General features: G+C 33.0%; 2 protein-coding genes and 1 pseudogene across 3 annotated transcripts; 2 read left to right on the top strand and 1 right to left on the bottom strand.

Moving 5' to 3' along the window:
* The first annotated feature begins 14668 nt into the window (after window positions 1-14668).
* On the top strand, window positions 14669-17237 carry LOC120124592 (heat shock 70 kDa protein BIP2-like). Its single transcript, XM_039143228.1, has 6 exons — window positions 14669-15093; window positions 15196-15407; window positions 15501-16223; window positions 16316-16470; window positions 16562-16644; window positions 16745-17237. The coding sequence occupies exons 1-6, from the start codon at window positions 14669-14671 to the stop codon at window positions 17235-17237; spliced, it is 2091 nt and encodes a 696-aa protein (XP_038999159.1).
* A 1390-nt stretch (window positions 17238-18627) lies between these two features.
* On the top strand, window positions 18628-20538 carry LOC120124654 (autophagy-related protein 18a-like). 2 transcript variants are annotated; one of them, XM_039143267.1, is made up of 4 exons: window positions 18628-19371; window positions 19701-19930; window positions 20111-20215; window positions 20338-20538. In XM_039143267.1, the coding sequence occupies exons 1-4, from the start codon at window positions 18661-18663 to the stop codon at window positions 20438-20440; spliced, it is 1149 nt and encodes a 382-aa protein (XP_038999198.1). In that variant the 5' UTR covers window positions 18628-18660; the 3' UTR covers window positions 20441-20538. The 2 variants fall into 2 exon arrangements, 1 of the variants encoding a protein (XP_038999198.1); XR_005516289.1 differs by having other exon boundaries at window positions 18637-19371; window positions 19701-19908; window positions 20091-20215; window positions 20338-20482.
* Window positions 20539-21340: 802 nt separating this feature from the next.
* LOC120124569 lies at window positions 21341-25226 on the bottom strand (annotated as a pseudogene).
* Window positions 25227-25231: the final 5 nt, after the last annotated feature.

The raw sequence follows: 25231 nt of genomic DNA, 5'->3' as shown, positions 1-25231 counted from the left end.
TATATACACATCACCATATCACATATATCACTTCACACCATAAAGATTGCAAACCAATCACATACTATCATGCAAGGTTCTTTTATATTATTTCCTTTATTAGCTCATGTACACATGTGACAACCATAGATATGTGAGTATATAGAGGTTGTGTACTAATGCTGTCACCACAGCTCATATAAATTACACCGAAGTGCCACGTAGAATTGCACCGTAGTGCCGCGTAGAAATGCACCGAAGTTCCATATAAGATTGTAACATCCCAAACTATGGGTTAGTGACTAAATGGTAAAGTTTCAGAATTTGGTGATTAAAGTAGAAGAATGGATTAGTTCAATGATTTATCTGGATATAAATCCTAAAAGTTGTTAGTAATTATCAAATGAAGTAGAGGACAAAATGGTTATTTAACTAATAAATGAATTAAAAATAAATATGATAAGGATATATATGTTAGAGGGGATAAGGATGAAAAGATATTCTCTTCATCTTCTTCTTCTTCTTCTTCATGTACGAGAGAAAGAAAGAGCCAAGCTTGCAAAGGTAAGATTCCTTGTTAGATGATTATTTGTTAATTTTAAGAGTGGGTTTTGATCATTAGGTAATAATTAAGCTTATGGAAAGCTTAAGTTGTCCTAAAATCAAAAGATAAAGAAGTTATGAAAGATTAAAGAAAATGAGTTTCTTAAGGAAATTTTGGAAAAGAGTTAGTAAGTGAATTTTTGAGAAGGAATTTGACTTGTCATCAATCTAATTAAGGAATATGGAGTGTTAGAATTAGATTTAAAACATGTTAAAAATCTGGTATGATTCTTGAAGTTAATAAAGAGGAGAGGATATTAAGGTTAAAGACGAGATAATTGATTATAAATGAGTTTAAATATGTATATGAAAGTTAGGAATATGAAAGGGGATGAAATATGAAGCATTTGAGTGAAGAGTTGATGATTTTTGGGTTCAAAAAGAGGTTCTGGGCAGAGTGCATCGATGCACATTCATAGTGCATCGATGCATCAAGGTTAAAACCCAGAAATTTGTTTAAAGGTGTATCGATGCACATGTAGTGCATCGATGCACTCTTTTAAAATAGAAACATCGAATGCAATTAGTGCATCGATGCATAAGGCATGCATCGATGCATCCCAGTGATAAAACAACATCAAATGCATTTTATGTACCGATGCATCAGTAGTGCATCGATGCATACTTTCATTGAAAGATGAAATTGGCATTTTTCTTAATCTAAAGAGTGAACCATTAGAGTATATTAGTTATAATACTAATATAGATCTATGTATGATTATGTAGATATAGAACTTGATCCCGTTCTGAATCAATTGAAGGATTAGAATCGAATCAAAGCAAAGCTAAGGTGAGTGCACATTATTTGGTATATGATGTTAAATGGAAAAGAAGACTTATGATAAGTCTATTTCCAATAGTAAAATGCATGAATTCATAGAGGTATGTGTTTGTTATGATTTATATGTGTGCATGAGTATATGTGTTATTGATATGATTCTATGATCATAGGATGTAAACTATGTGATAAGTGATAAGTGACTATATGAAATTATATGAGAACAAGAGATGACAATGGTTTACATGTCATATGAAAACCAGAGAAGTGTCATAAGCAAAGTGACATATATGTGATAAATGAATGATATGAAAAGTGAGATAAACAAAGTATGGTTGATATAGGGTAATATAAGAATAATTCATAGGTTATATGATAAAGATAGAACCATATAGGAACATTAATTGAGTACTTGATAATAAGTCATAAGGTTATATGCATAGGTAATATAAGTTATAAGATGAGAATATATATGAATATCAAATAAGTTATGAGATAAGTTATATGACATTGATATATAGGCTAAATGAAAGTATACACATAAATACATATATAAGTTTATGCTATGGGATATACCCATGAACATATGTGATGTAATATATGTTATGAGAAATGACCCATGTGACTAAGTATGAATTGATATAAGTATATGATATGAAGTTATGGGTATATGTGTTATAAGTTACATGATATGACATGCGAGTTACATGAACAAATGAGAAATGATATAAGTCATATGAAATGATCTACGTGAATACATGCACTTGTGATACATGTGATATGATATGAGATATATGGTTACACATACATGTGGTATGTGACAGAAGAGAAATAACAAGTGATATGAAATGTTATAAATGATAATGCCCATGTTATGTGATATGAGAGCTAGGGGTATAATTGGCATGCCAAGAGTCAAGGGTATACCTATGTTCTATGTAACATATGGACAGAATTACCTATGTCTTTCGAGACATATGGATAGTATACCTATGTTCTACGGAACATATGGACAGAATTACCTATGTCTTTCGAGACATATGGACAGTATACCTATATTCTAAGGAACATATGGTCAGTTTACCTAGGTTCTTTGAAACCTATAGACAGTTACTGAGGATCTTTATGACCTCTGGATAGGTCCTTCGGGACATTTATATGAGCTGTGGTGACAACGTATGTGTGCACAACCTCAATGTACTCACATACCTTAAGTTCTCACTAGTGTACATGGGCTAATAAAGAGATTAAACAAACATACTGAATGTGATATGTATACGATGAGTTTATAAATGGTTATCAAAAGTAAGTGGTTTGAAATGTGTTACGTGAACCATATGATGTTATATGTGTTTCTTAATGATAATGATAGAGATTATGATAATGATGATATATGTTTATGTATGCTTTATGTTATATGAAATATTATATGTTTTAAATGCCTCACTAAGTCATCGACTTAGCATGTGATTATTTCACACGTAGGTTTGGAAAGCGAAAAGAGAAGTAAAGAGAAACAAGGTAGGTCAGTTCTCATTACCGAATGTCAGATCAGAAGAGAGGTGAATAATATGTATTTTTGTATATAAAGTTCTAGTTGGCATGTAATCAAAAGAATATATTGTATAAGCTCTGAATAGTTTTGTAAATGTTTTGAATAAGTTAAATGTTATAAAAGTTTTTAAAATTACTCACTATTTTATACGAATAAATGTTTGAAAAGTCAATGTGACACTTCGGACTCGTATCCGGGTTGGATACGGGTTGGGGGTGTTACATTTAATGGTATCAGAGCTACGGTTTAGCCGATTCTAGGCTAAAAAGGAAGTCAAAATTGTTTTAAAAAGTATACATGCCGATATAAAGTAGAAAATTTTCTGATCTGATAGGGTAAGGAGTGTATTGTCTTGTTAATAGAGTTAAATTATTATGTTAAATAAGATATGTGAATACCAGAGAATGATTTATGAAATTTATATATATGTTTATATGATATGATAGATGATATGTGAACATATGCAATTGACATATGTTATACAATATGAATTGGATGAGCATATGCATACGTGATATGTGATAGAAGAAATGATATGAGCACATGAAAATATGAGAGTTTACAAAGTGAAACACAAGGCTATAGACATGAAGGTAATAGCATTCACCTGCCCTGGCCAGGCAGGGAGAAGAGTGAAAACCTCAGGGAATGCCTGTATAAGATTAGAGAATGATTCATGATGTTGAATGATATTTCGATGTGTTTACAATGTTATATTTTGTTAACTCATAGAATGAATGTATTGAGATAGTTAAAAGATTTAGGAGCACCTAAGTTCAAGGGTGGATTTGAGGAAGGTTCTATTGTTATAGACCTTTGGTTGAATGATATGATAGAAGGTTTTCATTTCTTCAAAGTGGAGATGTTGAATTGAGTAGTTTTGTTACTACTTTGGTAAGTTAGAGTATGGTGGACAATTGTCACCATAAGAACGTTAAAAGATTAAATGATGTGATTAGAATTGTATAAGAGTTCAAGAATAAGTGCATCGATGACCAGTTTATAAGACAGATGAAACTGGAATACACGAGCTTGAAACAAGGGAATTACACCTTGTATGAGTATGATTATAAGTTTAATAAGCTAAGCAGAATTGCTGCTGAGTTAATTCCGACTGAAAATGATACATGTGATTTGTTGTTTAGGACTTGCGCCTAAAATTAAAAGAGTGTTATTGGTTTTGAATTTGTTATCGTTTCAAGAAATGGTTAATTGTGTTAAAGCTTTAAAGAGAAAGAGCTCAGAATGAAAAGTTTGGAGAATAAAAATCTCATATGATTAAGAGAATTGATGTTACTGTCTATAGGATAAGTAACATTATATGAATGAAATCAAAGTTATGAATTTGAAACATAGGGATAGTATTGTGTATAAGAAAGAGTGTGGAGATGATAAGGATTTGTACTTTAGAATGAAAGAGTTAGCGTTGACTAACAAGATTTTGTGATGAAATTGTATTGGATATAGTTATATATTTTGATTACGTAAATGTGATATAGTGAATGAAGTGAGGATTCGTATGGAAGTGTAAATGATAAGTTCGATATAGAAACACGAAAAGTGTGCAAGGTGATGTGAAAATATTGTTTGACTCCTTAAAGTATATGTTTAATCACAATTGAAGAAGATTTAAAGTTGTGTTTTGGTCAAATGATGATGAAATACAAGTTTGGTATGGTTATAAGGTAATTAGAGAGTTATGAAGAAATAGATGGATTTATGATATAGAGTGATTAGATGGATGTTACTGTCAACGTGATGAGTGACATTATATGGAATTTTAGAAAGGTCAAAGGAAAAATGCATAATCGAATGAGAGAAAAGACAACAATGGATTGGTATTACTGGGTATTGTTTATATGATAAGCAACAGAAGATGAATGTATAAACGAAAAAGATAGTTGGAAAACTAAAGGATTGAAAAGTGAGTTTCTGATGATGACAAGAAAGAATAAGTCAGGGAAGCAACATAAGAACATTAGAAGATATGTTCTTATTAAGATGTGCAGTGAAAATTCGAGGACGAATTTTCTTATAAGAAGGGGAGAGTTGTAACATCCCAAACTATGGGTTAGTGACTAAATGGTAAAGTTTCAGAATTTGGTGATTAAAGTAGAAGAATGGATTAGTTCAATGATTTATCTGGATATAAATCCTAAAAGTTGTTAGTAATTATCAAATGAAGTAGAGGACAAAATGGTCATTTAACTAATAAATGAATTAAAAATAAATATGATAAGGATATATATGTTAGAGGGGATAAGGATGAAGAGATATTCTATTCATCTTCTTCTTCTTCTTCTTCATGTACGAGAGAAAGAAAGAGCCAAGCTTGCAAAGGTAAGATTCCTTGTTAGCTGATTATTTGTTAATTTTAAGAGTGGTTTTTGATCATTAGGTAATACTTAAGCTTATGGAAAGCTTAAGTTGTCCTAAAATCAAAAGATAAAGAAGTTATGAAAGATTAAAGAAATGAGTTTCTTAAGGAAATTCTGGAAAAGCGTTAGTAAGTGAATTTTTGAGAAGGAATTTGACTTGTCATCAATCTAATTAAGGAATATGGAGTGTTAGAATTAGATTTAAAACATGTTAAAAATCTGGTATGATTCTTGAAGTTAATAAAGAGGAGAGGATATTAAGGTTAAAGACGAGATAATTGATTATAAATGAGTTTAAACATGTATATGAAAGTTAGGAATATGAAAGGGGATGAAATATGAAGCATTTGAGTGAATAGTTGATGATTTTCGTGCATCGATGCATACTTTCATTGAAAGATGAAATTGGCATTTTTCTTAATCTAAAGAGTGAACCATTAAAGTATATTAGTTATAATACTAATATAGATCTATGTATGATTATGTAGATATAGAACGTGATCCCGTTCTGAATCAATTGAAGGATTAGAATCGAATCAAAGCAAAGCTAAGGTGAGTGCACATTATTTGGTATATGATGTTAAATGGAAAAGAAGACTTATGATAAGTCTATTTCCAATAGTAAAATGCATGAATTCATAGAGGTATGTGTTTGTTATGATTTATATGTGTGCATGAGTATATGTGTCATTGATATGATTCTATGATCATATGATGTAAACTATGTGATAAGTGACTATATGAAATTATATGAGAACAAGAGATGACAATGATTTACATGTCATATGAAAACCAGAGAAGTGTCATAAGCAAAGTGACATATATGTGATAAATGAATGATATGAAAAGTAAGATAAACAAAGTATGGTTGATATAGGGTAATATAAGAATAATTCATAGGTTATATGATAAAGATAGAACCATATAGGAACATTAATTGAGTACTTGATAATAAGTCATAAGGTTATATGCATAGGTAATATAAGTTATAAGATGAGAATATATATGAATATCAAATAAGTTATGAGATAAGTTATATGACATTGATATATAGGCTAAATGAAAGTATACACATGAATACATATATAAGTTTATATGTTATTTTATATGCTATGAGATATACCCATGAACATATGTGATGTGATATATGTTATGAGAAATGACCCATGTGACTAAGTGTGAATTGATATAAGTATGTGATATGAAGTTATGGGTATATGTGTTATATGTTACATGATATGACATGCGAGTTACATGAACAAATGAGAAATGATATAAGTCATATGAAATGATCTACGTGAATACATGCACTTGTGATACATGTGATATGATATGAGATATATGGTTACACATACATGTGGTATGTGATAGAAGAGAAATAACAAGTGATATGAAATGTTATAAATGATAATGCCCATGTTATGTGATATGAGAGCTAGGGGTATAATTGGCATGCCAAGAGTCAAGGGTATACCTATGTTCTATGGAACATATGGACAGAATTACCTATGTCTTTCGAGACATATGGATAGTATACCTATGTTCTACGGAACATATGGACAGAATTACCTATGTCTTTCGAGACATATGGACAATATACCTATATTCTAAGGAACATATGGTCAGTTTACCTAGGTTCTTTGAAACCTATAGACAGTTACTGAGGATCTTTATGACCTCTGGATAGGTCATTCGGGACATTTATATAAGCTGTGGTGACAACGTATGTGTGCACAACCTCAATGTACTCACATACCTTAAGTTCTCACTAGTGTACATGGGCTAATAAAGAGATTAAACAAACATACTGAATGTGATATGTATACGATGGGTTTATAAATGGTTATCAAAAGTAAGTGGTTTGAAATGTGTTACATTAACCATATGATGTTATATGTGTTTCTTAATGATAATGATAAAGATTATGATAATGATGATATATGTTTATGTATGCTTTATGTTATATGAAATATTATATGTTTTAAATGCCTCACTAAGTCATCGACTTAGCGTGTGATTGTTTCACATGTAGGTTTGGAAAGCGAAAAGAGAAGTAAAGAGGAACAAGACAGGTCAGTTCTCCTTACCGAATGTCAGATCAGAAGAGAGGTGAATAATATGTATTTTTGTATATATAAAGTTCTAGTTGGCATGTAATAAAAAGAATATATTGTATAAGCTCTGAATAGTTTTGTAAATGTTTTGAATAAGTTAAATGTTATAAAAGTTTTTAAAATTACTCACTATTTTATACGAATAAATGTTTGAAAAGTCAATGTGACACTTCAGACTCGTATCCGGGTTGGATACGGGTTGGGGGTGTTACAAAGATTGTCCCTAAGGACCATATATCATTCCTTAATAATCATATACATATGCCAAGGATCAAGTATGTGTCTCAAAAGACCTCACACATGTTCCAAGGAATACATATATGTCCCTAAGAACCGCGTAGACCCTCGACTCTTGGCATGCCAACTATACCCCTAGCTCTCAAGATACATAACATGGGCATCTTCTTTTATACTTATCATTTCACATAACACATTGTTCACTTTCACATATCACGTAGCTTATATAACTTTTCATGTCATTTTACATTTCTTGACACCTTGCTTACATTCTATTATTATGACTTCTCATAATTACATATACACATAATCTTATAGTTCATTCACATAGCTCATCATAAATTTTCATAAGATCACACCCATTCACGTAGTTCATTTCCATATAATTCACCTGTACCTATTTTGTTTCTCATATAATCACATAGTCTTATAATATTTCATACTACCTCATACATCACATCATTCATGGTCATATAACTTCCATCACAAAGCCACTTATTTTATCTCTTAGTCTCATGTATTCATATTTATCATATAACACATAACCTATGTCATATTTATAAACATGTATTTTATATTCTATGTGCATATCATCACTTTATATCTAAATCTCCTAAGTGATATATTATTCTTAGTTCCTTTTATAGTTCAGTCTTATCTAGTTTTCCTCCATTCTCCATAAATCTTATAACTCTAATGCACAATTTCCCATAATTGATCATATCATTACTTACTTGTCTCATTTATGTTTCTATTATTTATATAACCTTTACACATATTTACCTAATTCAGTTTCACTTACTTATCACATATGCAAGTCTTCTAATAAATTATCATCAAAAGCTCCTATAACATCTTCCTATAGCTTCATAGATCTTTACCATATAATTGATCTTACATATCCCTATAACCAGTTCTATCAATATCTCCTAATACATATATATCTATTAATCTCATATTATTCTATAGGTCAATGTTATTTAACTTATCTCACATTTTATTTAATCCCTTAAGTTGATTCCACCAATTCCCTTATATCTAAATCAGGTAATTTATATCTTGTTCCATATTTTATGTCACTTTCTCTTGTTAACACATAAGTCGTGGTTACTTTACATAATTTGTGATCCTATAACTTATATCTCATGTTCATATAGCTCATATAACAATTTTCCTATAATACATAAATCATTTTCATATAATACATATCATATAAATTCATACCACATAACATATAATACGAACAAAACATATTCACACAATATCAAACATAATCATACTTCTACTCCTACAATCATATTGGAAACAGACTAGTTGCGAGTCCAATTTCCATATACAATACGTATATTATAATAATACACACTCACCTGGCCTCACTAGTCAATACCGATCTCTTATATTTTCCTTGATCGATCTTACTTGCCAAATATTTTGGAATTGCTTTACGCTTAGAATCTACATAAATGTACATTTTAAGGCAATTATTAGATACCTACATCTTGTAATTGGATATTAGTAACTTAAACGAACCTATTAAACCAATATTCACAACTTTCCTTTAGAGGGGGAATCGATTCCCTACTGTGGAGGAATCGGTTCCCCTATGACATTCTGGAATTTCTGGTTCGGTTGAGGGGGTATTGATTCCCATTGAATGGGTACCGATTCCCCTAGCCCATAAATCATGTTTTGAGCTCGAAAATCACTTCATTTTCAGCTCCACACTTCCTATTTCACTTCCTTTAATATTCTTAACTCATATATACATACTTAAACTAATTTATACCCATTTATTTCATCTTAAACCTCAAAAGTCTATTCTCCATATAGAAATCAATAATCACACCAAATTTTCCATGTTACTCAAACTTAATTCTAACACTTCTACATTCTCATTCTCATAGATGACAAGTCAAATTCATCCTCTAAATTCATTTAAACCTTCTTATTCAAAATTTCACTTAAAAACTCTAATCTTTGATCCATATTATCTTTTTCATCTTATAGTTTTAAGATAACTTAAGCTTTCCTTAAGCTTAAGTATCATCTTATGATTAAAACCCAAGCTTAATTTCTACTAAAAACCAACTAATAAGAAATCTCACCTTTGCTCTTGGCTTCCACACGTGAAGAAGAAAGGAGAAGAAGAGAACTCTGGAAACTGGAACCTTGTTCCCTTCATTTCCACGTGTTATATCCTATATAAAGGAGGAAGAAAAAAAAATCTTTCTTGTGAAATTACCATTATACCCTTCATCTAATCCAATAAGGAATTATTCATATCTAAATCATTGAACTTTCAACTATCCTACTTTTATCCCCAAATTCTAAAATTTTACCATTTAATCCCTAACCCGGTATTGAGGATGTTACAGAAATCATACGCAGATTTAAAGATAAAATAGATAGAATAACAAGTTGGAGATAAAGTGTTTCTCAAAGTGTCTCAATAGAAGAAAGTTTTGAGGTTTGGACGTAAGGGAAAACTTAGTCCTAGATTCATCAGACCGTATAATATCGTAAAGAGAGTTGGACCAGTGGCATATCAACTGGCGTTGCCACTTGAAATGGAGAGAATTCACAATGTCTTTCATGTCTCAATGCTTCGGAAGTATCGATCTGATCCCTCCCATATCGTGACTCTAGAAGAGGTTGAGGTTCAACCGGATTTGACTTATGAAGAGGAACCGATTAAAATCTTAGCTCACGAGATTAAGCAACTAAGAAACAAGACTATTCTATTAGTTAAAGTATTATGGAGGAATCACAGATAGAGGAAACAACATGGGAACGTGAAGAGGACATGAGGATTCAGTACCCCCATCTCTTCGCATAATGAAAATTTGAGGACGAATTTTCTTAAGGGTGAGAATTGTAACAACCTTAATATCGGGTTAGTGACTAAATTGTAAAACTTCAAAATTTGGTAATTAAAGCAGAATAATTGAATAGTATTGTAATTTGGTATAGGGTTAAATTGCAAGGAATATGGAATTGAGGGATAGAATGGTCATTTGTAAGGAAATAATTAAAGAAGGGATATATATATTAGCTACACGTGGAAAAGAATGAAGAAAAACACAAGGTTCCAGAGTTCTCTTCTTCTCTTCTTTCTCCACACGTGAAGAGGTCAAAACAAAGGGGAGATTTCTTATGAGTTAATTGTTTGCTGAAATTTAAGTTTGGTTTTGCTCCTTAGATGCTAATTAAGCTTAAAGAAAGCTTAATTTGCTTTAAAGCAACAAGATGAAGGGTGTAGGAAGAAGTAAAGATTAGGAGTTCTTGAATGGAATTTTAAAATAGAGTTCATATTTGAAATTGGAGGTTGAATTTGACTTGTCATCGACTTAATTAAGACATACGAAGTGTTAGAATTAGATTTAGAACATGTTGGAAATTGAGGGAGATTCTTGAAATCTATGTGGAGGATTGAATTTTTAAGTTTAAGAGGTATTGAATGGGTATTAATTAGTTTAAGTATGTGTATGCAAGTTAAGGATATAAAAAGAGGGGAAATATAAAGTGTTGAGAAGATTATGAAGATATTTTCGTGCTAAAATAACATTTCTGGGCTATGTGCATCGATGCACATTCAATGTACCGATGCATCAAGGGTAAAATCCTAGAAATTGTTCAAGGTATATCTATGCACATGAAGTATATCGACGCACTCCTTTAAACTAAAAACATCGAATGCCATCAGTGTACCGATGCACAAGTAGTGCATCGATGCACCCGCTTAAAATACAAACATCGAATGAGATTTATGTACCGATGCATAGATAGTGTATCAATGCACCCGTCAAGGGATGCATCGATACATGGTGTAGTGCATCGATACATACATTCATTAAATGATGAAAATAACTTTGTTTTAGCCTAAGGAGTGATAGTTTAGAATATATCAATTAGTATACTGATATATATTAATGTATTACTGTGTAGATTTAGAACGTAATCTCGTTCCGGAACAATCGAAGGATTAGAATCGAGTCAAAGCAAGGCTAAGGTGAGTGCATATCCTAGATGAAATAGAATTGAGATAAGACTTGCGATAAGTCTATCTCTTATCATTGAATTTATGATTCCATATTCATGCACATGCATATATATATATATGTTAACATTATAGTGATTCCATGCATTTTTCATTCATGATTTAACATGATATTATATGAATGAATGTCATTATCAGAGAATCCTTCCAGGTATGTGAAATAATGGAAATGATCATATGAAGTGACTTATGTGTTTACATGGACAATGATTAAAGAGATATGAAATGAGAAATGTAATTATAATTAAACCCATGTTATTTAATATGAGAGATGTAGGCATAATTGGCATGCTAAGGGTCGAGGAATTATCAGTGGTCCTTCGGGACATATTGGTCCTTCGGGACAAATATTCAGTGCCCCTAGTGGGATTTTATTCGAGCTGTGGTGACAGCATTGTGCACAACCTCAGTATACTCGCGTACCTTCTGTTCTCAATAATGTACATAGGCAATCCAAAGATAAATTAAAGTGAAATTAGCATGAGAATGTATGTATTATGTGTACATGTTATCATCATATATGTTATAGTGTAATAGATACATGAAAGTTGAAATGTCCTGATCAATGATAAGAATGCATGTTCATAAATTCATTGTTATACATGTTTATACATATATTTATGTTATGCTTCACTAAGTCTATGACTTAGCGTGTAAGTGATTTACACGTAGGTATCAAGAAATAAGAAGAGCAGTAATAGAAGTGGCAAGGACATCATCACTACTAAAAGATCAGATCAGAAGTAATTGACAAAGTATGTATTTTGGTTGTGTATAGAGTGTTGGCATGTAATAAGTTGTTAATTACGAATGCTCTGATCAATTTTGTATTTTGTGGTCTCTTTTATGTAAATTAACGTATTTTGTTTTAATGAAAGTTTAAAATTTTCATGTTTTCTTTAAGTGTCAAGTTAAAAAGTCAATGTGACACTTCAGACTCGCATCCGGGTCGGGTACATGTTGGGGGTGTTACAAGAAGTTAGAAACAATAAATTTGGATAAAATCTCTTTAACAAGGATTAAATCAAAACTTGAGCGACAAGCTAAGGGAACTGCGAATTGAAAGATAACAATCTGGTAGACAATGGAACATTTCAACTAAAAAATTGGGGCTTTGGAGAACCTCTAAACAGTAAATTTAAAGATGATATAATCAGTCAGCAGTTTAGTGGGATAAGTTTGATACACAGGAAACACCGGCATGGCACTACGGGTATAAAAGCATCCACCATATGCAGCATGCATAGTTGTGATTGTGAGTATCCGTATTGTAGTTAGCAATTATCGATCGAACACCAGTCGGATCTCAAGCTCCTCTTTGGAAGAGTCAACAAATAAAAGTCTGATAATCAGGCTGTGAATCTCCAATGTTCAATTAGTTTACATCAACCACAACATTTCCCAGATCATCTGCGCAAAACCAAGGAATCGTATGCTAAGTCATAGCATACAAAATTGAGCACAAACATATATTTAACCACACACATAAAACTAGTATAAAGACAAATGTAATCAAACCTTCGTATATGGTCCTCGCAAAATTTACACTCAGGTATGAGATCCCTATATATGATTCCTTCGGGATGAGCATCAAGGACAAGTAGGACTCCTGTCACACCAATTCATACCAAGCTAATTTATATTGAATCATCTTATTGTAAAACAAAGAAATATTAGTAATTTAGTAGGAACTGAAAACAGATAATTTCCTGCAAGTTCACTTAGAACCGAATGCAAAGCCTACAGAAAGTGCTACCTGGAGCCGTACATCCCTGTTTTGAATTGCTCGGCAATGGAGCACGCCAGAGAATATGTAATCTAGCATATGCGCCACTCCGTTAGCATTGCGAGGAGTACAATTTAGATAGTAAGAAATTGGATTTTATAGTATGGGTAAAGATCACAAATCATCACATAACGTTTTTCTTTCTCCTATTTTGATCACTAAGAATTAAAAATTTTCAATTTAATAATTCAGCTTTGAAGATCGATTTTTGGTCATTCTCATATTATCTTCTAACATTGTGATGACATGCCATTTTTTTTAATTTTAAAATTCCAGTGGATTTCAATTAAACTTTAGATATTTACTTCTTATTTAACAAAACTATAAGATATTATTGATTAAAGAAAATAAAACTATAAAAATAATGGCCCATTTTATATACTAGGGTAAAGTATGTAAATGATCTCCGATTACATGGTATTGCTTTATTGAATCACTTATATATTAAAAGTTACAAAATAGTTTTATAATTATTTATATGTTTTAAACTTGTCATTTTTTGTTAAAACAATAATGATCGCCTGAGTTGAACGTTAACATATTGACTGAGATATGATAAAATTTGATCATAAAATCTTTTGAGTTGTATTTTGTAAATCGACTTTTCGTTTACATTATGTCATCGAGTCGATGTTTGAAACATTATGTCGTCGAGTCAATGCTTGAAAATAATGGTGATGCCAGTAGGCAACATTAAAATATGATTTTTTTCATATTTCAACCAATATGTTAATGTTCACCTCATGCAATCTTCAATTTTTTAATAAAAAATGATGAATTTAGAACATAAAAATAATCTAATAATCATTTTATAACTTTTAAAAATTGAAAGACTTAACAAAATAGTAATTTATAAAAAATATTTTATAACATTTAATAAATAAAATACGTAATAAAATAATATTTTTCAATAAAAAAAACATTTATCATATAAACCATTTATGTACTCTATCGGATATACGAATAGAATAGTTTGATTCGATAACGAAAATCGCCGCCATTTCAAGAACATTCACGACAACACGGTCAATTTCTACATCTCATACGTGTCAATTCTGCATTGGATACAATATGTTGTTATATTCCAAAATTGCCAACTAAAAGTTCATCATTTCGATAACGTGGCATACAATCAATCGGTCGAACACTCTAGCACCTAACACGCTCACTCCCGTATAAAAATGCCACCCTCTGGTTTCATCTTCCTCACTCAATTAAAAAGAAGAAAAAAAGAGTTAAAATTTCCTACTAAATTGCAGAGACTCAAAAGCAACAATGGCGGCCAAAACCAAGGCGTTTTGGGTTTTTCATCTGTTTTTCTTAACATTGTTTTTTATGAAGAATTCTTTTTAGGAATTGCAGTAGCAGCAAGTGAACCGAAGTTAGGAACTGTGATCGGAATCGACCTGGGGACAACGTATTCTTGTGTGGGAGTTTATAAGAACGGTCACGTAGAGATTATAGCCAACGATCAAGGGAATCGAATCACCCCATCATGGGTTGCATTCACTGATTCAGAGCGTTTGATCGGAGAAGCCGCCAAGAATCAAGCGGCTCTCAATGCAGAATGCACCATCTTTGATGTTAAACGTCTCATTGGAAGAAAGTAAGTTTTCAACTTCTTTGTTAAACTAGTTTGATTATTGTTTCCACTTTGTTTTCTACTTCTGGAGATGAATTAAACTTTGGGTGTTTGATTTAATGCCAGATTCAATGATCCAGAGGTTCAAAGAGACACAAAGTTCTTGCCTTACAAGGTCGTTAACAAAGATGGTAAGCCATACATTCAAGTCAAGGTTAAAGGCGAGACTAAAGTTTTCAGCCCTGAGGAAATCAGTGCTATGATCTTAACAAAAATGAAGGAAACAGCTGAAGCTTACTTGGGGAAGAAGATTAAGGATGCTGTTATTACTGTTCCTGGTACAATTAAAACCTCCATGACCTCTTTTATATGAACTATAGAACCATTAATTAACATGAATATGGTTTAATGAAATCTGTTTTTTTTTTTAGCATATTTCAATGATGCACAGAGGCAGGCTACTAAGGATGCAGGCACCATTGCCGGGCTGAATGTGGCTCGGATCATCAATGAGCCTACAGCTGCAGCCATTGCCTATGGCTTAGATAAGAAAGGGGGAGAGAAGAACATCTTGGTTTATGATCTTGGTGGTGGTACATTTGATGTTAGTATCTTAACCATCGATAATGGAGTCTTTGAGGTTCTCTCAACAAGTGGAGACACCCATTTGGGAGGGGAAGATTTTGATCATAGAGTGATGGACTATTTCATCAAGCTGATCAAGAAGAAATATAACAAAGATATTAGCAAAGATAACAAGGCTTTAGGGAAGCTTCGTCGGGAATGTGAACGAGCCAAGAGAGCTTTGAGTAGCCAACATCAAGTTAGAGTCGAGATCGAGTCGTTGTTTGATGGGGTTGATTTCTCTGAGCCATTGACAAGGGCAAGATTTGAAGAGTTGAACATGGACTTGTTTAAGAAAACTTTAGGACCGGTGAAGAAGGCATTGGATGATGCAAATTTGAAGAAGTCTGATATTAATGAAATTGTGCTTGTTGGAGGCAGTACTCGGATCCCCAAGGTCCAACAGGTATTGAAGGACTTGTTCGATGGCAAAGAGCCCAACAAGGGCATCAATCCAGATGAGGCGGTAGCCTATGGTGCGGCGGTTCAGGGTGGAATTTTAAGCGGTCAAGGTGGCGAAGAAACCAAGGGTATTGCTTCTTTTTCATTGGTTTTGCACTAAATTGTATTGAATTTGAAATCTTGACGGACCATTAACAAGCTTTTTTTTTTTTTTTTGCAGACATTCTTCTTCTTGATGTTGCTCCTTTGAGTCTTGGCATTGAAACAGTTGGTGGTGTTATGACTAAGTTGATCCCAAGGAACACCGTCATCCCAGTTAAAAAATCTCAGACTTTCACCACATATCAAGACCAGCAATCCACAGTTTCCATCAAGGTATATCAATCAATGGAAATTGCAAACAAATCTTGATAAGGCAAATTCTGTTATAACTAAAGCAACGCTAGTTGCATTTATGAAATTACAGGTTTATGAAGGAGAAAGAAGCTTAACGAATGATTGTCGCGAACTCGGAAGATTCGATTTGACGGGTATTCCACCGGCTCCAAGGTGAGTCTGATATTTGAAATATGATCATCACATTGTTTTTCAACTCTTCTATTAGTGATGTAATATAACCATTTGGTTCTTTTGGTTTCTGCTATTGCAGGGGAGTTCCACAAATTGAAGTCACATTTGAGGTTGATGCCAATGGCATCCTCCATGTAACAGCAGAGGACAAAGCGGCAAAGAATTCACAATCGATCACGATAACGAACGAGAAGGGGCGTCTCAGTCAGGAAGAGATCGAAAGGATGGTGAAGGAAGCCGAGGAATTCGCAGAAGAGGACAGGAAAGTAAGGGAAAAGATCGATTCCAGGAACAAGCTTGAGACATACATATACAACATGAGGAGCAGCATTGATGACATGGACAAGCTTGCAGACAAGATCGATTCCGAAGACAAAGAGAAGATTGAAAACACCTTGAAAGAAGCTCTGGAATGGTTAGATGATAATCAAAACGGAGAGAAAGAAGATTTCGATGAGAAGCTTAAAGAGGTTGAAGCAGTGTGTAATCCAATCATAAAACAAGTTTATGGAAAAAGTGGTGGAAGTTCAAGTGGATCAGCAGACGATGAGGAACCTACTGATGAATTGTAAAATAGGATTTATATTCATTTCGTTGCTTTTTACAATGTATTTCGGTATATGAGGTGATGAAGTATAAACTTTTTTCTTTTTCCTGGATATCGTTTGAATATGAATATATAAACATTGTACTAGAGATAATTCAAATATGATTTAGTGAATATATTCGAGTCCACGAATACAAATAAATTATACATACATATATATATATAATATTAAATTAATTATTGATATCTAATTTACTGACAGATTAATTCAGATTAGATACTATAAAGACGAGGACGATTCTTTTAACCTAATTTGTTCTATTCGTAAAACGATAAGATTTGGAATTTAAATTTGTTAACTTTCTTATTTTCTCAAATTTTAATCAAAATTAAAATAATTTTTAATTTGACATTATTAATTATTAAATCAATTTGAAATTAAATTATATTAATTTTTTGGTTAATTGAAATCTTTTCATACCAGGATTGATTGACGATTGTCCTATTATCAGAAAATTAATTCTTAAGATGAATATCAATTTCTTCAATTTTTAATATTCAATGTTAGTTTAAAAATTAAATAATTAAAGCATTTAAAAATTCAGTAATAATTGTAGTTTACTCAAAGATTGTAAAGCACTTGCACATATACTGTAGTGGTATTATAGTATCTTCCCACCGTACTGACCGATAGGAGATCATAAAATAATTTGCGTATTAAGTATTTTTAATTATTTGACAATAAACATTTAATTATTTTTATAATTGTTGATGTTTGAACTCTTAAAAATAATAATAATTTTTTTAATCACCGATATAATTTAATTCGTACAACAAAATTCAAATTGAAATAATTTTTTCTAAAAAAAATGTATACACACTATTTATACACACTAACTTATGTATTTATTATTTCTTTTATTTAGATTTTTAAAATTTTATCAAAAAATTTCATTTATTATTTACATGTAAAAAGATTATTGCAGAGCAAGCATATTTAACCTCATTTCTAGGTTATAAATTTTAGATTTATTAGAAGTATTTCTTTTACTTCTTCTTTAGAATCTTCTTTTCCGTATCTTCTAAATAAATTAAGAATTAAATTTAGAATTTATAAAGAAATTATCTAATAATTTAACTTTGTAAATAAAAATTATCAGAGCCGGCATCTTTGTCTTAAAACCTAAATTAGTTAAGTTGGTTCAATTTGTTGTTTAGAATTTTTCTTTTTAATTTCATTTAATTTTTTGTCTTGTTTCAAGTATTTGATAAAATTGATATATATATATATATATATATATATAATTTTGATTATTTTGAGGTAAGTATTTAACATTGAACACACTAGCATTCATGATGCTGACACGCTAGCATTACTTGAGGTTCAAGTTGATTTTCTTCGTTTGGATAAATCCATCTCCTCCGAAGTCCAACCCCACCGTTCCCTTATGTCATCCTCGGACGATATCCTCCCATCATCCGACCCGGACTCTTCTTCGGGTCCAACTCAGCCCCAAATTTCCCACGCCATCCATCAGCTCTCCTTCAACCAAGACAACACCTGCTTCTCCGCCGTCACCGACCGCGGTTTCCTCGTCTTCAACACCGACCCTTACCGTCCCCTCCTCCGCCGCGACTTCGACTGCGGCCTCTCCCTCCTCTCCATGCTCTTCCGCTTCGAAGTCTTCGCCCTCGTCGGCTCCTCCTCCTCCGCCTTCTCCGCCGCCACAACCAACACCAAAGCTCTCCTCTGGGACGACCACGCCTCACGGTGCGTCGGCGAGCTCTCCTTCCGTTCCCCAATCCGCTCCATCCGCCTTCGTCGCGACACCATCATCGTCACTCTCCTCCACAAAATCTACGTCTACAACTTCTCGGATTTAATGATGTTACACCAGATTGAAACGACGTCGAATCCCAAGGGCTTATGCGAGGTTTCTCAGGTTTCGGGGCACATGATGTTGGTTTGCCCAGGTTTACAAAAGGGCACAGTGAGAGTAGAGAATTATGGAAGTAAAAGGTGTAAATTCATTAAGGCCCATAGCTCCAACATCACGTGCTTGGCTTTGACTCATGATGGCAGGGTCTTCGCCACTGCTAGCTGTAAAGGAACCCTAACCAGAGTTTTCAATGCTTTGGACGGGACATTGATTCAGGAGGTAAATTACTATATTTTTTTACAATGATTTTCCTTCAAATAATCTATCACTTGAGTTGAAAGTCTATTGTTTTGGATGTAGTATGTGTGACATTCGATGTTAACTCTGCAAGTAAACATAGGTTACTAGTTGGTCTAGTGGGAACACGGGATGAAGCACTAATCCTTTAAATAAGGTTAAAAGTTTGAATTCTAGTATCGTGGATTGAGTAAACTGGATTGGAAGGATCGACTTGTAAATGGGTTTATGTAATACTCAATTTCGGATGATAGACCAATAAATAATTAGTAAATGGTGTTATTTAAGTTAAAAAGAAAAAGTCGGTGCAGGTAAGGAGAGGGGCAGATCGAGCAGAGATATATAGCCTAGCTTTCTCTTCAACAGCTCGGTGGCTAGCCGTCTCGAGTGACAAAGGAACTGTCCATGTCTTTAGCCTCAAGGTTGATTCAGCAGTTTTGGGGAATGATACGTCAACAAGTGCATCCGAATCACCTGTTTCAAATCAATCAGCCTTATCATCCCTTTCTATTTTGAAAGGTACAATCCCTCAAACTTGTTTGTTTTATGAAAGTGTCAACTAAGGATTGATCTGGTTTTGAACCTCTGCTTTGTTATTGGATTTGGTTAAAGCATAAATCTAGGAGGACAGGAGGGACTGCTTGACATACCACCCTATTATTTCTCATCTGTTCCTACTTTATGTTCTGTAATTTTCGTAGGTGTATTGCCAAAATTTCAGCTCAGAGCGGTCAGTGGCTCAGTTTCGGCTTCCTGAAGGTTCACGGTACGTTGTTGCTTTCGGACAACAAAACAACACTGTCATGATCATCGGGATGGATGGAAGGTAATTGAAATTATCTTATTGCACGAGTGTCTAATACTTGTTTAATCCATCGTATTAGCATGTTTGAGTTATTGAGAATGAGATTCTTGATTGACCCCTTTTGTTTTGTCTTGTTAATGCAGCTTCCGTCGATGCCAATTTGACCCGGTAAACGGTGGACAGATGACCCAAATGGAAGAACACAATTTCTTAGAGGAAGAAGGAGCATTTTCAAAGCTGGAATGAAGAAGATTCATATAAAGTTTTTTGTGTAACTGACAAGATTTAGGGTGTTAATATATGCATAACAGATTAAATATCCGTGTAAATGAGAGTTATGTTAGCTCTTAGATTTAAGTATCTTTTAACTGCAATTTCCTAAATTGTTCATATTAATTTCATATATATTTTTTTCAACTTGATAAACTAAAAATGCCCGGTGGCGGCAGTTTATCTCAATAGATTGATTGAAATTTTGACGTGTTTAACATTGTTGAGGTATAAAAAACTTCAAAATTTCAAATTCAATCTATGGATTTTTTAGTAAAGAATTATTTTAATTTATTTTTGAATATATTTTCATCATTCTATTATATTTTGCAACTGTTGATTCAAATTATAATTATAGATTATATCACATTTACGATTCGAATAAAATTTAACATTTTTATATTAAAAATATATTTATAGAATTTAATAACGAAATGACTACAGAGATAATGATAATAGATTTATATATAAATCCGCTGATCTGCTGTTCAATCCTTAAAGAGGAGTATATTTTAATTGTTTAATTTAAAAAATAAAAAAATAAATTTTAATATTATTCATTGTCATTTAAAGTGAAGGTAGATTAATTTCTTAAATAGGTTTATATCTAGATAACTTTTGACAACAAACTCAATTAAAAGCTTAATTAATATATAGATTCAAAATTTTAATAATTGATGACAATCATTTAAATCAACATTTTAGTTTGGCAAAAAGAAAAATATTTCATTAATAGGCGTTTTCTTTGGATCGATCATAACAGAACTATATAAACTAAAACTCTCATCAATGTGATGATCCATTTAGGCTAACTAGATAATTTTTTATTCTCGTCAATGAAAGAACCACCAAACAAATTATATATATTTGACTCAACAAAATTTCAATTAATTTGAAATAAACCTAGAAAATCACATTTTAACTAAGCTTACCATGAATTTAGATATTGTCCGCATTTTCTGGAGGGCCACCGGCAATCAAACCCCATACACCACCGGAGCCTTGTCTCCGCTTTGTGTTCAGACAGCTTGTTCCGATGCGGCTTTTTGCCGTTGTAGGAGCTCAAGTTCCTTTCTTAGTGTTTCCATTGACAGTAGTTTTTTGTCGATGTTCTGCGATATCACCTGGTGAATCAAGAATATTAGAAAAAAATCACCCAGTTTGCGGAATTCAGAGTTGAATGGCCATTCAACACGGAGAAAGCAGATAAAATTACAAGATAAGCCAAAAGCACATATATTCTACTGGTTTTAATATACCTCTAATTTGAAACTCGACTGCTCAGCAGCAAGTTGACCACGTATAGATTGGAGCTCCTGAGATGTAAACAGGATATAGTGAGAAAATATCTGAGCTAATATACTACAATGTTTTGAGCTTTAGAACCGAACCAGTCGAACTACCAGACCTGCCGTTGTTACACAAAGAAATTACCTTGTGCAATCTGTGTTTTGAGTTTTGGATTCGGCCAGTTCTTGCTTTAGCTGGAGAGACTGTAACTTCTCCTTATTGAGTAAGGCTTCTAGTTCTTCCTTTTCTGCCTTGAGTGTTGCTATTATGCTCTCAGTAGTCTCATCTCCTTCGAGTTTCTGCATATACATTTAAAACTTGAGCAGAAGTGAATTGACAATATATGGATATGGCGATCCAAACACCTTTAAGCTTCAATACTTCTTAATTTTCAAATTAGAAATGTTCAAAAAGTTGTTGTTAAAGTATATATAACTAACTATTTTCTATAAATTTGCAACTAAAGACTAGATAGAGAAAATTTTAAGGTTCTTTGCCAATGTTAGGAAGTATGCCAAGTCGAACATATATGTGATTAAATATTGAATGCACCATCAACATAGTACACACCTGATGCCCCGTGTCAACATTATCCATAACAATTTCTCGTATCTTTCCTTCGTGACCAACTTCAAACTCAGACTCCAAATCTCTGGTAGGATTTGTAGCATTATGGATGGCAGAAACACTATCGGGAACAGGGGTCACCATCATCTTCGATTGCAAGGTTGACTTGTGACTAGGCTTGAGAACATTAACCTGATAGCAAACATAAGAATAAAAAGAACCAAAATATCCAAGTCATAAAGAGGCTAAAACTGTCTCAGCCTCATTGTTGTAATGCCCATTATATCCTCCAAAAGATATAAGTATGTCTTCACCATTGAAGGAGCCACAACGAGACTCAAGCCCTACAATAAATTAGATAATAATTTACAATTTCAATCACAGAAGTGGAAGTTACGGGCTATTCGTAGAGGGTAATATACCACAACTAGACGACTTTTTTCTAACACGAGCATTACATACCTTTATGAGTTAAGTTTAGAAACCAATGAAAGATTGTGAAGTTAATTTATTAGAAATGATAATTACAGAGGAAGCACATCATCATATGTACAAAGTATTCTTGATTATATGCATCTTTCTACCATTCCTTGTTGATCCACATGGAGAAGTTTAATCTCCATTGAAGCATTTCCAACACAATTGAGCAGTATTCATTTGAACAATCAAGCCAATAGATATTTGTCACAAGCCATAGCATTTTACAGGTAACAATATTGGTAAACTGTAAGATACCTCACTAGCAAGAGGAACACGTTCTTCAACTGATGCCACAACTGACCAAGCAAGGGTTGACATGTTGAGGACAACAGTCTCCGATGCCCTGCGAAAAAAGGAATTTTCCTATGTTAGGGAGCAATAAAAATCAGCAAACTCCCCCCACCCCCCAAAGGAAAAAAAAACGATAAGATCCTACCAAGAATTTCCAATGTTCATATCAGAAGCAGACACTTGACAGTTGTAATAATGCTAAAACAATGTATAAACCCGGAAAATCTATGTCCAAGGAACAGGAATAATCTTGTATTTGATTTTGAAGTAAGAGATTTACCACTTTTATTGTCTCCACCACCAACAATAAACCAGTTCTCCCCAACAGTCACGCCTGCATGGCCAGCCTAGGAGTCGGTATCTCACCTTGTTGAGTGGGTCTTGACCATTCCATCTACAAATCCAAATGCACAAAAGATAGATAAACTAATTCCTAAGACAAGCACATGCAAAAATACAATGTGTAATTATCTTACAGCTTGCAAATCAAAGACATGCAAATCACTGAAGCAAGTAGCATGTGAACTCCACCAAAAATAAGAAGGAACGCTCTGCATGTACAGCTGCAGCATGATCAGCTCGTGGTAATGGAGAAACCCCCCTGCATGATAATGAAGATAAAAATTAAGATTTAGCAAGGACTAAATTTCAAAAGGAACCCTTCCAATCTGTATACAATGGATTACTCAAAATAGAAGTGCAATATAGGGATTATATATAGAAATTCAAGTTATTAACTGGAATGATGCACATTAACATTTTTGGTAATTTAAATATTGAAGCTATTACCTGGAATGAAGTTAATATAATTATGAATTCAATTTTGATCATGAGCTAATCTAATGAACTAGAATGAATTCAACCATCAGACTCTTGGCTAGTAAGATAGGCGAACCTTAATCAAGTCACATTAACAATGGATCAGGGCGCTTGTGCTCAGCAACAAGACCTTTTTTCAAAGCTAGCTCTTGAGATTTTAAGGCATCAAATATGATTTCAATTACAATCTCTATGTTAAAAGGCTGTAGAAGGAGTTCTAGCACATCTTTAAGTTTAACACAAGAATAAGTTATCCAATACACATATAAAGGGATAGTGCTGGAAACTGACAAAAACAATCTTACGGCATCAATTTTATCCCAGGTCATTGTTCTAGGTTCAGTATATGTAGATCATTCAAGAGTGTTCGCTTTGCATCCTGCCCACCAAATATCACTATGTATTTCCAACAAGGGTTACAGATTGACCTCCGCGGGAGACCTACAAGACACTCAAATTAGGTGGGGAAATCGTAATATATTGGAAAGAAATAATAAAAGAAGCTACCAAGCACTCACGCAATTGACCTTTTCCTTCATAAATTTTACTTTCAGCCTTTGTTCATGTATAGGATGTTTATTAGATTTCAGGTGAACATTACCCAATGATCAACATTACCAGGAATTCAGTTTTCAGTTTCTTAATACCATATTCAGTTAAGCAAGAAAGGTTGATCCCATCAGTGGCCATTCAGAGACATTAAAATATAAGGCTGATTAATTCTTAGTGAAGAACACAACAAACCATGACCTGCTAAAATTTCTAAATTTAGAGCTGAAACTATTTGAGTCGATGGAGGGAAAGAGATGTAACTGAGAGGAAAATCAGATAGATACCGGAGCATTGCCGTATGTATTCGACATTGACATGTACCAGTTTGCAGATCAAATGCCTTCACTGCCATAAGAATACAGAATAACAGACTAAGACATCAAGACAAAGGAGAAGAACAATAATTCTAAATTATAAAATTGTGATGAGGGGCAGAAACAAGTACCCTGGATGGTTTCAGAAGGGTCTTTTGTATGGCCAGCAATTGAAAGAAGCTTGTTCTCCCAAGGTATCTAAAGGGAAAAATAGAAGGAATAGAAAGAAAATTAGCATGAATACAAGAATTTTCAGCAAACATATTCTAATAATGTGCATTTTTTATTTGAGAATTTTGCTTTAGAGAAATCAAGGTTAAAACAAAACGAAAATGAGTTCTTTACAAACCAATGAATGACCCAGCAGGGACTATATTTACTGGAGACGATAATTCCAATGACTTAGGTTCAGTCATAGCATTAATCTTTGACCAAGTCCTCAAATCTAGAACCT

Source organism: Hibiscus syriacus, unplaced genomic scaffold (genome assembly GCF_006381635.1).
Source record: "Hibiscus syriacus cultivar Baekdansim isolate YM2019G1 unplaced genomic scaffold, ASM638163v2 tig00001297_pilon, whole genome shotgun sequence".
NCBI classification, from domain to species: Eukaryota; Viridiplantae; Streptophyta; class Magnoliopsida; order Malvales; family Malvaceae; genus Hibiscus; species Hibiscus syriacus.
The sequence above is the reverse complement of the archived record's forward strand: the minus strand, read 5'-3'. Positions and strand labels throughout refer to the sequence as shown.